This window comes from Coffea eugenioides, chromosome 4 (genome assembly GCF_003713205.1).
Source record: "Coffea eugenioides isolate CCC68of chromosome 4, Ceug_1.0, whole genome shotgun sequence".
In the NCBI taxonomy this organism is placed as follows: Eukaryota; Viridiplantae; Streptophyta; class Magnoliopsida; order Gentianales; family Rubiaceae; genus Coffea; species Coffea eugenioides.
The window spans coordinates 20942904-20957083 of NC_040038.1; the positions used below are offsets into that span (position 1 = coordinate 20942904).

Below are 14180 nucleotides of genomic sequence, written 5' to 3' on the forward strand. Positions count from 1 at the left end.
GCTAGATGTCTGATTTGTTTGAAGCTTGTGTTTGCTTTAGTCTTGTGGTGGGTGATTTTTTTTTTCTTTTTAGTTAACTGCTTTTCTTATTTTTTCAAACTCTATTTTTTTTTTGGGTCTTTAATGCATTTCCGCTAGATGTCTGATTTGTTTGAAGCTTGTGTTTGCTTTAGTCTTGTGGTGGGTGATTTTTTTTTTCTTTTTAGTTAACTGCTTTTCTTATTTTTTCAAACTCTATTTTTTTTTTTGACCTTTTTACCTTGGCTAATAATAATTGAAGCCTTGATTATGCTCTGTTTTTCTACCATTGTTTTGGGTCAGGCAGGATGAAGTATATTTAATCCAGTAATATACAATTTTCTTGCTTAGTGGTTTGGATTCTCATGCACTTGATCTCGTGCTTTTTTTTTCCTTGCTCACTTTGACTTAGGATTTTGCATTTTGCTTGTGGTAGAAAGTGATTTCTTGTATGCGAAGTAACTTTTACAGTTTGTGCTCGCCAAATTGACAGAATTTGTGGATGTACTGAACATGCTTTTAAAAGCTTTACCAAAGTGTAATTCTTCAATAAAGTTTAGAATGTTTTAGTCTTAAGGTTCACTGAGGATTGGTGCATATTGGGATTAAGAAGACGCTAACCTTTAAAATGCTTTTTTGGATAATTTTGGGAGGTGAATATTATTTGTGGACTTTATGTCATATTCTTGGTTAAAATGTGTAACTGGAAAATCAATGTTTCTAAACTAACCCACTCGGGGAAGTGTAAGGCAAAGAAAGGAAAAAAAAACTGGATTAAATAGCAAATAGAAGTATTTATGCTGGTACAGATCTAAGCTTCATTTTCATTTTCCCATAGCTTTTTCCTTTATGATGTTGGAAGTTGTGAGAACATACTTCTTGTGTACAAGTAGTTGAAAGATTAGTACTCATTTCAAAGCTAATTGCTATTTGTGCATCCTTTGTTTGTAGGAAGTATTGGAGTATGCAGATAAAGACTGCATGAAACAAGGATTCCTTCACTTGTTCTTATAAGAGGAAATAGCAAAACTGGACAAATTTGTTACTAATCACTCCCTCAAAGTTGGTGATTCCCCAATCTAGAACAACTTTTGCTATTATTATCTTCACCAGGAAAGGCATAGAAAAGTTGCAACCCAGGCATTTTAGCTTCAAAATTTAGCTTGGAAAGGCATAGAAAAGTTTCGACCCTGCATTTTAGCTTCAAAATTTAGTTTTAGTCAGATTCTATATACTAAGAAACTTGGCTGTCAGAGGTTGGAGAAAAGTCAAGATCCAAAGCTGCAACAAACACCTGTATCAGCAAATTAGTGCGGGGAGTGCATCAAATATCAAGCTGCATACTCTTGTGGAGGATATTCTTAGCTTGAGAGTGCTGTTTCAAATGTGCTCTTTTGGTAATATATCTAAAAATGATAATCATGTTAGTACTACAGTTGGGGAGTATGCCTTAGGTATATTGCATGATGAGGAATGGATAAATCCTCTGTGCTATTGAGCACTTTTGTATAGAATTAGGGGCCTTTGCTCCAAGTGTAAAGGTTAGTTGATGATTAATATATGGCTAATATCGTTTCGGAAAAAAAATATATACTAAGAAACTATACCACCTCATGGTGATTATTGATATTTATATTGTTAGTGAAATCTGTAGTAGACCCTTCATGGTTTTTCCGCTTTCAGTAAGTTTTGAGTTACCATATAAATCAGGAGAATTTGGGATATGGTTTTCCCGCTTTCAATTCATCATCAAAACCACGTCTACAGGGAAGCAGATTATGAGAGGACCAAATTGTAGTGTCTTCAAATAATGCCCTCATGACCAGCAACGGATGCAAGCCAGCACTGCTAGGTACGACTGTGGTCAACAATCTGAGGCATTGATGTGTTCAAATCAGATTGCAGAGCAGGTTGCTCTCGATTGGTTTCAAATCTAATAAGGATCCAAATGTTCAGATGGAATAGAGTCCCTATAAGAATATTATTAGCTCAAATGCAGTGTTCTGAGCCCTTCACTGACAAAAAATTTCACAGCATGCGCAGCGACGCAGGCCCCAAAGCATCTAATGGTAGCTGAGTTGACGATCACTTTTAAAGCAACTGTATTTGATGACAGAACAAACATATCAATTATGAGAGCATCCACAATGGATTACACTCCATAAAGTGTAATCCACATGCCACGTCAGCATTCCACTTTCTCCTCTTTTATTACACTTTCACTCACAATGGATTACACTCCACAAGGTGTAATAGCATGGGTCCACAATTAATCAAATATTTATTTTAATAATGCATAACTCATATCCCATAAATAAATAAAGTAATTTTTAAAACTAATTTTGTTATTTTTAAAAAATAAAGTACTAACTTTCGTTAAATTTTGTACATTTTGAATTTTTTTATTTTCTAAAAATGATATTATTAATTTTTAAGTTTGAATAATATATTTTTTTCTATGTTTCAAAAATAATATATTGTTATTTTTTTAAAAATAATTATGTAGGAAATTAAACAAATATTTGATACTTCAAATGCGAAGATATCATAATAATCCATACTTAATTAATAATTCGGAATGTAATTAGTTGAACTCCATAACATAATATTACATAAGTTAAATCAAATAAAATACAAATAATAACAAAATGAATACTAGTTTTCATTGTCATTGCCTTCGAATCGTTCCCAAATATGCTCGACCAAGTCTGATCGAAGTTGATGATGTACTTCTCGATCACGTAATTCCGCATTCCTTTGAAGGTAATATTGAAAATTTTCGGCCGAACCTTGAGTCACAGGAATCGTTGGATCGTCATCGTCAGCATCCCAGTTTCTTATTGCATCTCCTTCATCATCCACAATCATATTGTGCAATATGATACATGTGTACATTATATCTTTGAGTTTTGCTCTGTGCCAAAATCGAGCAGGACCACGTATAATAGCCCAACGAGATTGGAGCACTCCAAAAGCTCGCTCAACGTCTTTTCTTGCAGCCTCTTGCATTTGCTTGAACTTTAACCTCTTTGGATCTCTAGGAGATGTAAAACTTTTAACAAATGTTGCCCATTCTGGATATATGCCATCTGCTAGATAATATCCTTTATTGTATTGGGTGCCATTTACCATAAATTGAACATCAGGAGCGTATCCTTGCAATACGTCATTAAATAGTGGAGATTGATTGAGCACATTGATGTCATTGTTAGACCCCGCGACACCAAAAAATGCATGCCATATCCATAAATCGGCTGATGCGACTGCTTCTAGCATTATTGTGGGAGATCCTTGATCACCTCGAGTAAATTGACCTTTCCATGCCACGGGGCAATTCTTCCATTGCCAGTGCATGCAGTCAATGCTACCAAGCATGCCAGGGAAGCCATGCCGCTCGTTCGGAATGCAATTAGGTAACGTTCAACGATCAATACGCATTAGCCTTCTCAAGTATTGTGCCCCATAATAATCGATCATCACACTACAAAATTCTGACCAAACACTCGATTGCAGTCAGTTTCACCATCCGTATTATCAGTCCAACTGATTCACTGCGTGCCCATATAGCTAACTTGTCGGATAGCCGCCGTGGTTTTTGAAGAGGAGAAAGCCCTTTTTGCCTGCAGCATCAAGCCTCATTTGAAAAAAACTCAGAATGATTATGTAATGACATCCACAACGCGAAGAATAATTCTCTATCCTCATTCGAAACCGTCGGGATATATGTGACAGGACTAAACTGGATTGTCTTTGGCAACATAATCAATTAAAAGAAGTCGACAATGCCCGATACCCGCTCTCCGTCATAATATCTCTCGACTACGTGGATGCATATTTGAAGTCAGTGTGTGCAATTCGCCACCTCCTCCAACAAGCAATCATAATTTGATCTCCTGTGTTGCCTCCATTTATCAGCTAAACTTTTTCTAACTTCTTCCTATTTAAGAGAGGGATCAGCATATTGAGACATTTTGAAGGTGTTCGAGTTTATACAGGTTCAAATGTGGTCCTCGACTAAATATATAAATAGAGGGCTAGTTCTCCAACGCGCAGTTTTAAGGGCTAATTTCCAAGGCTAGTTTCTAACGGACTAGATTCCAAACGGTAGTTTCCCAACGGCTAAGTTTTAATATTATAATAAAAATAGTAAAATGCCAAATTAAACATAAAAGTTACATAGTGCAAACAAATTTTTATTAATCACTTAAATGTAAAATGGAAAATTTAAAAATGACATTACTAACCATGAAATTAAAGCTAAACTAAGGAATATTATACTTGGCTTTTAGGATGGAACACATATGCTCATGAATTTTAAGCTGCTGCTCGGACATGCCTGTGGTATCCTTCAATAGGATTTCATAATCATTTCGAAAATTATAGTTGTCTAACTTATTTGCTAAGTTTTCCATAGCTTGCAATTTTTCTTCTTTGTGCTCTTTCAACTTCCTCCGGATTTGACTAAGTTCTCCATCAACATCTTGCTCATTCGTTTTTGATTTTCCCTTTCTCTTTCCCTTTTTAGCTGCTTTTTGACCAAGTGGACGAACTTCACGTACTTCACTATCATCGATGTCAAAATTTGAATCCGCATTGGATGAAGAAGTGTATGCCCCGCTTTCATCAGTCCTTATTTTTTTTTAAGAACGCTGCATAGGAGTATTTGCTTTCCATTTCGGATCATCTTTCAATAGCACCCATACATGTTCATGTACAAAATGCTTATTCTTATTCTGGTGAAAAAGCTCTCGTGCATGCTGTTTGATCTGATCATCATTCCACCCGCTATGATGTTCTCCAACCAATTTGTTGTAGCATTGGTTGAATTCATTGACCATTCGACTCAACCAATGCCAATGTGATTTCACAGCCTTATATTTTCTTGGCGGCCCACATTGCCGATTCTCGTTGAAGTATTCCGTGACTCGTTTCCAAAAACTCTCTTCATTTTGAGAATTACCCACAATGCTACAATTAGAAATTGTGAGCCAAGCACTTGCAAGTATCTTGTCATCATCCACACTCCATGGAACGCGTTTATAATCAGATTCTTCCATTGACTCATTGGTGAGAGTAATGTTATCCACCCCACGTTGTGTTGAAAATGGTGGAAATTGAGAGTCCGGCATTGATTCCGTTGATGCAGCATTTTGTTGTTGGCCGGCGAAATCAAAATCCTTCCTTATCTCTGACGGAGTACTTGAGCCTCCATAACCCATGCAAAGTTATAATACCCCGATGTGTAATGATTTCCCATATTTGGATTAAAATAAGGAGGTGGAGGATACATGGGAATTGGATATGAAAAATTTGGCGGATTTTGAAAATTTGATGGATGATTGGAAGTGGATAAATTTGGGGGAAATGCATAATTTTGCACATTTGTAGGAATACCAGAAAATGGGTAATTTGGAAAATTTTGGGGGTTTTGATTTTGTGAGGATGATGAATTTTCTATATTTGGAGCATTTAACATATTTGTAAAACTACTCCAATTTTCATCCATAATCACAAAAAATGAATTAAATGAGTGAGAGAGTAGAATTGTGTGAGAGAATAAAAGAAATAATAGAGTAGAATATTGGGATATATTTTAGTAAAAAGTGTTGTGTGTTTATATAGAATTCTAAAAAAATAGTGCCGTTGGAAATCCTCAGCACCCTGAAATTTTACCGTTGCCATAGGAAGAAAATTCAAAGATTACACGCATCAACATGATGCGTGTAATATCCATGACACGGCTCCAATGGGGAGCCGTGTCATGGAGGGGTGTAATGGGGAGCCATTACACCCCCATTGGAGCTGCTCTGATGATCATGGAAGAAGGAAATTCCCATACCGTCATGGCGATAAGAAATATCTTAAAGTAACTGGAAACAAGCATGGTAAGGGCTGTATCTTTGCCCTTCAGAACTCCAACTGAAGCATTCAGAAACTTTGCAGAACCGATGAGTACCACAGACATAAACAAGAAATTTCCCAAAACAACATCAATCAAGATCTTTACAGAACCGCAATACTGCAGGCTGCAGCAAAGCTCATTAACGAAGTGCTTTCTGAGTCATTCGCATTTAACACCCAATTTCTGTAAGAATCCAGCATTAAAAAACCCAATAGTAGTTTCCACATTAAACACTCAGAATCCAGAATGTCCCTGGTGAACATATTGTAGAACAAATGTCTATATGCCTTAGGCTTGTGCAGAATCAAATCAATTAGAATAATCATGACTTCACACACAATATATTCATCAGCCACCTTTTTGCAATTCCCACATTTCATGAGGCGGATGTTTCCGGGAGAATACTGAATGTAGAGACTCTTGATGGGAAAAGAACATTCAACACATCTAAAATCGCTCTTCTCCTCCATCCTTTTGGTCTGTGATGCTGTCTAAAGGTGTGTTGAGGGCTGGCATTGGTGGTTCAAAGTAAGAACTATTCCATTGCACTTTATACTTTTGGTTGTCCTGGAGTGTCTCCTTGTTCTTACGGGTGCAATAATTGAAAGAATTAGAGGAAGATTTAACCGGGTTCATGGCATCATGCCACCCGAAAGAATCTATGGCACCCACTTATTACATACAATAATATCACGTTTTTATTTTTCAAATTATATACCCACTATATATTCTTTATGGGCATCCATTATAAATTGTCGCCGCGCGACGCGCGGCCCATGCCTCCTAGTACTATCAAGTCATCGGAAGCTCCTCTCACTCTACGACAAGGTGGAAAGCTTCCGAGCCCATACTTCAGTCCCAGATAGGTCCAATTCAATAGCGGAAATTTAAAATTAAAGTCTAAAATCTGAATTCCGAAATTTAAAATTAAATTGCTAAATTGATTAAGTTATAGTATCTATTTGATAACAAACTGAATTATAATATTGAATTGAAATTCACAAAAATGATATGTCTTTATCTTTAAAAAATTGCCTTTATTTATGTATTTGGAGAGAAAGAAAGTGTGTTTGTGTGAAAAAAAAAATAGAGAGAGACAATTTAAAGAGCGAGAGAGAGAGAGAGAAAATAATGACACAATTTAAAGGTGGTGTTTAAGTGTGTGTATTTCCTTGTGAGTGTGTATGTGCGTGTGTGCATGCATGCATCTATGTGTGTTGAATAGAAAGTAAACAAATATCTATACCATATATAAGGCCTGAGAAAAGGATTTAGAATAAACATTTATCGCCACTTTATAAACTTTTATTTTTACTCTTATAAAAACTTTTTTTTATTTTAATTACCTATAACTAGTTTTACTTATAACTATTAAAGTAGATGTTTTCAACATAACTATCCCTAAATATTATAATTACCAATATAAAAATATTTTATGAAAAATATTTAAAAAATTAAAGTTTACTTTAGTAATAAAAAACTTATTTAAAATATATGACCATAAATATTACATTGGGTGTGCATTGAGCACTAGCATATTCTATGTGAGAGCATATATGAGAGTATGTTATGTGTAGTCAAATCACAAAGTTTTACAAATATTTTTTACTTAAAAATTTTATACACAAACTAAGGGCCTGTTTGTCACTCTAGTTTTTTACCAAATTTTTTAGCTACTAGTTTTTTAACAACTTTTGCTACAAGAACCCCAAAAAACTTCCTAAAGTTTTTTATCTACACACTTAAAATATCCAAAACAGAAAAAAAAAAAATTCCCTTCCTCTTTTCTTCTTCTTCCTCCCCCACCACCACCTCCATCGCCGGCTCCGGCGCCGATTTCCGGTGCCAGTGCCGGTCTTCTTTTTTTTCCCCCTTTTTTTCCCTATCCCCCTCTTCCTCTGCTGCCGTCCTCCCCTCTTGTCTTTTTTTTTCTCTCTGCGTCTCCCCCATTTCCTCCCCATCTCTCTGTGAAAAAAAAAAAGAAAAATGGTGAGAACGGGAAGGGAAACAGGGGAGACGGGGGGTGGCGAGGTAGAGGGGAAAGACGGGGCAGAGGTGGTGGCGGGGGGAGGGGGAAGGCGGGGCAGAGGGGGTGGCGGAGGTAACGGGGAAGAAGAAGAAGAAGGAAGAAGAAAAAGAAAAAGAAAGAAAGAAAAGAAAAAGAAAGAAAAAAAAAGTTTTTCACCTTACAAAAACTTCTACAAAATTTTTTCAAAAACTTCTACAGTGCACTTCAGTAAAGTTTTAGACAAACTCCTAAAAAACTCAGGTTCCAAACAGGCCCTAACATTCTAATAAGTTCTAAATGACTTAATTTGTAACATTAAGTAGAGTTATGAAATAGCCCCTCGGACTCTGGAGAGGCATTTACGGGAACTATTTGAGTCTCGTCTTGAACAACTAAATAAAAGGAGGCGTTAAGGACCCGTTTGGATGGACATTTGGGGGCACTAGTTTTGCACTTTTGCGTGTTCCTCGACTTTGTGAAATTAGCACGTCTTCGCAGTTTGCATTTCAACCGGCAATCCTGTTTAACAACAATTACCCACACGTAACGTAACTACTGTCGAAGCCCTTTGTAGCCACGCGAGCTTGGTGACTTACCTAACGGACGAGGAGCGTTTGGGATCAAATCAGCATTTCCATTGATGCACATCAACGTGACTAATCTGTTGTTTATTAGGGACACAATTATTACAAATTCCGACCCAGACACCCGATCCAAACCATGAACGCTCAATATTAAATTAACATCACCACCAGGATGACGTGCCTTAAAAGAAGCAGCTTTTTTTTTTTAAAAAAAAATATATATATATATAAAAAATCTCCCCTAAGGTTTGTAAATATAATACTCTGTTATTTAGTACTCTGACATTTTCAAAATCTCTGTTATCCTTTTGAGTTGACACTTCCCGTAACATTTCAGTCTCTATGGATTAATCAACATTAATAAGAAGCAAGATAATACTTTAATTTCTACCCTTATGTGTTTTATTTGTGAACATTAGAGCAACAATAAAATCAAAATAACTGTAATAAGTTAAGGTGAAATGGGAGGAATGCAAGCACAATAAAAGTAAAATTGCAACAAGATGGCAGTTTTTTTTAATGATCATTAGTGCTATAAGTTGCTTCAATAGCATAAATCGCAACAATGGAAGCAAACAAATTTAGTAACAAAATGGGTAAATTGAGATGAAATTAAAGAAAGTCTTCTAGCAAAACATGACAAGGTATAATCTTGTAGGTAATTGGAAAGACTAAGAAAGATATGATAACAGGTGACATGACCAAACTATATCAGTTCGGTCACGATCGAAATGGGTAAAGTTCTGTGCAGGTGAGCCTCATCTTCGAATCATATAGGATTGCCTCCTGAGATAAGTATTTGGTTTTCGAGAGTTATTTTCAATGACTCGATAATGGTAGAAGGTTATCTAATTAACCCTCACTGAGGGGATAAGCCTTGAGATCTTCATACAGGTTTCTTGTGAGCAAGGTCTAGTCTTGCCAAATTGTTCCTCTTTCAGCCAATTTAGTTCAACCCATCAAGTTTTTGTGCTTTTTCGGTAGTCATCAAAATCTGCTCATCTTTTTTTTCGATTTTTCCAAGAGCAAGAAAGTATAGACTCCAACAAGAAGTATTGTTTTTATTTAAATATGTTAAAAAATACAACCAAACTGATGCGAATATGGGATGGCAATTTGGTTATTTTTTGTCTAGATTTTATTGTTCTAAAAATTATTTTTTCCCTTGGGTTTTTTTGTAGTAATTAATACTTGGATTACCTGGGGTAGTATCACTATCATCAATAAATGATCTTCACTAGGGACATCGTGGTCTTATCACGGAGGTAAGAGAGATTTTGCAAATTTTAGAGGTATTAAGTAATATTATGACAAATCTTGGAGGAGGACGGCTATGTTTGGATATCAATTTTTTTCAAATAATATTTTACTTGTATCATAAACACATTTTTTAATTCATTCATCTTTTTATCTCACGTACATCACATCATAAAAAGTATTACAGTAATTATTTCAAATAATACTTTATCCAAACAAATAGATTCTCCTATTTTCCTTCCCAAAAAATTTTAAAGAATTTTCGAGAGCTCTATTGGAGAACACTGACTAATCAAAGACGTGCAATCTGACCCTGCTTCGTAAAATTCCACCACGTGTCGAGATACTATAAGATTGCAGAACAAACTCCAAACCCCCAAATTACCCTCATTAAGCAACGAATCTTTGGTAATAAAACAAGGACTATTAAGTCTTTTGACTATCCGTCAACCGCCAAGTCATACAAACAGCCAATCTGACTCGAAACAGTTCATAAGAGTTCCTCTGTTTCTTGCTCCAGCTTCGAAAAATCAAAATCTCTCTGTTTCACTTCCAAACAGGACACGCTCCTCCATTCCCAATCCCCATCACAAAAAATGTCTTCCATCACTTCTTTCAATCAATTCTCATACACAATAAAGTCTAAAACCTTTCAACATCCTCAATTCGGCACTAAAGTTTCAAATTCTGCCGTGAATTTCACCGATTTCGGACTGAAAAAGCCGCTCCAAAGTTCTATTTCAATCAAAGAATCGTCAAAGAAAAGGCCTGGGTTTGTAGTCCTGGTGGCTGCAGGCGATGATTATGGCCCAGAGGAGGAAGCAGCCGGGGTTGCGGTGGCGGAGGAGGAGCCGCCAAAGGAGCCGACGGAGATTGATATCTTGAAGAAACGGTTGGTGGACTCCTTTTATGGAACCGATAGAGGATTGAGTGCCAGCAGCGAGACGAGGGCGGAGGTGGTGGAGCTGATCACCCAGCTGGAGGCTAAAAACCCAACTCCGGCTCCAACTGAGGCGCTGACTCTGCTCAATGGCAAATGGATTCTTGCGTGAGTGCTAATCATCTTTCCTTTTTAAGTTTAATTATTGAACCCTGTATTAGTTTTATGATAAGTACTTTTTATCCTCCTTCTAGGTTCAGTTCCATGAGTTTCAATTTCATCCTAATTTTCCTTTTTCCCCCCAAAATTATTGTTGTTTATAGAGTAGGAAGTGTTGTCGTCGAAATTAGAGGTCATGAGTTCAAATTCCCTTCCATCTCCATACTTTCTTTTTTAACAAAAAAAAAAAAAAAACCAATGCCGAAGGGTGTGCATGTGGTTGTTTCGATTTCTTCTACTTTAGTTTGGGAATATACTTACGTGGACCTTTAACGGTGAACTAAACCTTTAAATGATTGTACCTCTCAGTGAAGGTACTTTTCTAGTGTTGATGGACCTGGTGTGTTTTCCTTGATGAACTTTTGTGCACGTTGGTTGGGCAGGTCTTGTAAGGGTAATTGCGGTTTCATAATGCTCGTGTAAGAGTAATTAAATCGTACCACCTACAATATGACGTACTAACCAGGCTGTCCCCACAAATATTTAGTTGTAAGTAGTAACACAGATATGTGTTTTGCTTCTTCTTTTTTTTTTCGTTTTCTCTCAAAGAAAGATATTTCTAATTAAGAGCTAACAGCAAAAATAGTCAGTAAGCTATTCAGAATTATCTATTTGTGTCACTGAGCTTTTTTATTTTGCCAAAATAGTTATTTCAATTATAAAAAATAATTTAATTTTGATAACGCAACTAATGAAAAGATACATTTTTTCGTCACAAAACAATAGTGGTTGAAAAAAATAGTCATTAGTTTAATGGCAATTTGTGCCATTTGCTGTCTAATTAATGATAAAATTTGGCCTTGCCAGCTAGGGAATAAAATGTTAAATTTTTGATAGCATTCACACAAATAGGTCGGGACTATTCATGAATGATATCAGCGTACAACTCATGCAACAAATAATGTTCAATGCTTGTATGGTTATCAGTTTGTGTGTTGTTGCTGGACGTAACTGCTAGTTTTCAAAAGTTCTGCTTTATTCTTCTTCTTCTTCTTTTAGACAATCACAGTGGATGAGATGGACATTCTGTCTGAGGAATCTACGTCACTTACTCCTTCACCGATTGAAATTGGAGAGATGTGCAGCTGAATGATGGTCAGAGATAATTATCTGACCGGGGAAACTTACTTTTCCCGTTGATTAGTTGATCCAATTGGTCAAACTGAAACCCATGCATGGTGCTTAAACTGTTTTTTTCTGTTGAAGAAGCATGTTATCGTGATTCTTGTTGATGTCTCTTTTGCACTGCCTACAAGGTTGTTTAGGTTTGAAATATGGAATGTTTTTGTCAATGAAAATGGCTTAATCAAACTTGGTTGTATTAGCAGCTAGCTAGAAACTTGATTGTGTTAAGGACCCTCGATGAAAAACTCTCTAGTCATGTCAGTTTAATCAATTGGTGATGCCAAAACTCTTTTATGCGAGTCAATGCAGGTACACGTCTTTTATTGGATTGTTTCCTTTGTTGTCGAGAGGCACACTGCCCTTGGTGAAGGTGGAGGAGATATCACAGACCATTGACTCAGAGGCTTTCACTGTTGAGAATGTCGTCCAGTTTGCTGGGCCATTGGCTACGACTTCCATTACTACAAATGCCAAATTTGAAGTCCGCAGTCCCAAGCGCGTGCAGGTTGGTTTCTGACCTTCGTCTTGTAGATCATCTGAAGGACATTCTCATGTTGTAATGGTGTGCTTTTTATAGTCCTTAAATAGCATGGGGGCCCTTTCTCTTATGAACAAGAATTTGTGTTTGTGTTTTTTGGAGCTTCATATTGTAAAGGTCTTTGTGGTCTTTATGTCAATTTACTCTTCTGGAGTGCTCTAAACTTTGTCATTACGGAGATGTTAATCTTGCCCTATTTCACTTTTGTTTTATTTGGTACAAGTTGGTGCCACTCGCGTAAATTGCACTTACTTCATTTTCAGATAAAGTTTGAAGAAGGTGTCATTGGAACTCCCCAGTTGACAGACTCCATTGAGCTGCCAGAAAGTGTGGAGCTTCTGGGACAAAAGATCGATCTTAACCCCGTTAAGGGCTTGCTTACTTCTGTCCAGGACACAGCATCCTCAGTCGCAAAGTCCATTTCTAGCCGACCACCACTGAAATTCTCTCTTTCTAATAGGAATGCCGAGTCGTGGCTTCTCACCACATACCTGGATGATGAGCTTCGGATTTCAAGGGGAGATGGAGGCAGTATTTTTGTGCTTATCAAGGAAGGCAGCCCTCTTCTGAAACCTTAGACTGCTTACTGAATTGTTACCTATAATGTTCCTTCCTTTACCTGTCTGTAAAACTAGATGTAACTATCAAGTACACTGGATATGTATGAAAGGAAATTCTTATGACTAATTGATGTCTGCGAGAATGTCTCCATATGGTTGTGCTTGGGACATGTATAGCATATGGGAACTCGAAGGGTATAGATAGGCCTGTAGCACCTATAGCATGCCTGGACGAATTGCAGGTTTGTAGCCTACAGGTCTGTTTATTTGATTTGATTTTGTTGTTTTAGCAGGATCCTGCAGCCCCGAAAGTGGGGATAAGGAGTTTGTTCTGGTTGATTACATGACCTGGAAAAGAGTGGCATTTACGGCTTAAGACATACATACTGAGTTTCGGGGGTTCTTGAGCCATAAATGACACAGAGAACATTTGGTTTTTAATCTACGTTATACAAAGCCAATGCAATATATTGAAGTTAATTTATGCAGGTGGAAAGCAGGGTATGCAGTCTGGATTTCATTGCAGGCTAGGTTGTTGCAGTATCATGAGCGATAAGGATTTCACGGTTTCACCATTGCCTAAATTAACTAGGCGGACATAAAAAAACAGTTATAATCTCGAGATAGCTTTACTTGCATGTTCTAACGGGTCTAAAGGCGGGTTGAAATGCATAAACAATAACTTGTGCTGTGTTGTATAACTAAGGAAGGCATGCTACTTTATTAACTAGTGAAAAGCTCAAGAAGTAGGGTGAGCATGGGGAAAGTTATTTTGGGCTGCGTTTAGGTTGAGAAATTGATTAAAAAAAAAATGAAACTTTCTCAAATCTCTCTAGATTGTTTGGAAAATTTGAAAGATATTTGAATTTGTAATCCATCAATTATTTAAATAATTTTAGGAAAAATCGTTTAAAATGTTCATCACATTTCGCTAAATGAATTTTTTCAATTTTTTCTTTTTAAATATTAGCTTTACGTCTCTTACAAATCAAATGCAAGTTTGTAAAATTTAATCCCAACCTAAGTTTATGACCAATTTTTTAGCTTGAAATTACTACATGACTCATATTTAATTATCTTTTATGTATA

General features: G+C 36.5%; 1 protein-coding gene and 1 pseudogene across 1 annotated transcript; one reads left to right on the top strand and one right to left on the bottom strand.

Moving 5' to 3' along the window:
* Window positions 1-2002: 2002 nt before the first annotated feature.
* On the bottom strand, window positions 2003-6398 carry LOC113769188 (annotated as a pseudogene).
* Window positions 6399-10277: 3879 nt separating this feature from the next.
* Window positions 10278-13218, top strand: LOC113768673 (light-induced protein, chloroplastic-like). Its single transcript, XM_027313125.1, has 3 exons — window positions 10278-10817; window positions 12303-12498; window positions 12795-13218. Exons 1-3 carry the CDS (start codon window positions 10366-10368, stop codon window positions 13107-13109), a joined length of 963 nt encoding a protein of 320 aa, XP_027168926.1. The 5' UTR covers window positions 10278-10365; the 3' UTR covers window positions 13110-13218.
* Window positions 13219-14180: the final 962 nt, after the last annotated feature.

Bases quoted from the DNA above. Each gene is read 5' to 3' on its own strand.
- LOC113768673 (XM_027313125.1), top strand. From the start codon at position 10,366: ATGTCTTCCATCACTTCTTTCAATCAATTCTCATACACAATAAAGTCT. The intron at 10,818-12,302 runs GTGAGTGCTAAT...GAGTCAATGCAG, and splicing joins AATGGCAAATGGATTCTTGC to GTACACGTCTTTTATTGGAT. The intron at 12,499-12,794 runs GTTGGTTTCTGA...CTTCATTTTCAG, and splicing joins GCAGTCCCAAGCGCGTGCAG to ATAAAGTTTGAAGAAGGTGT.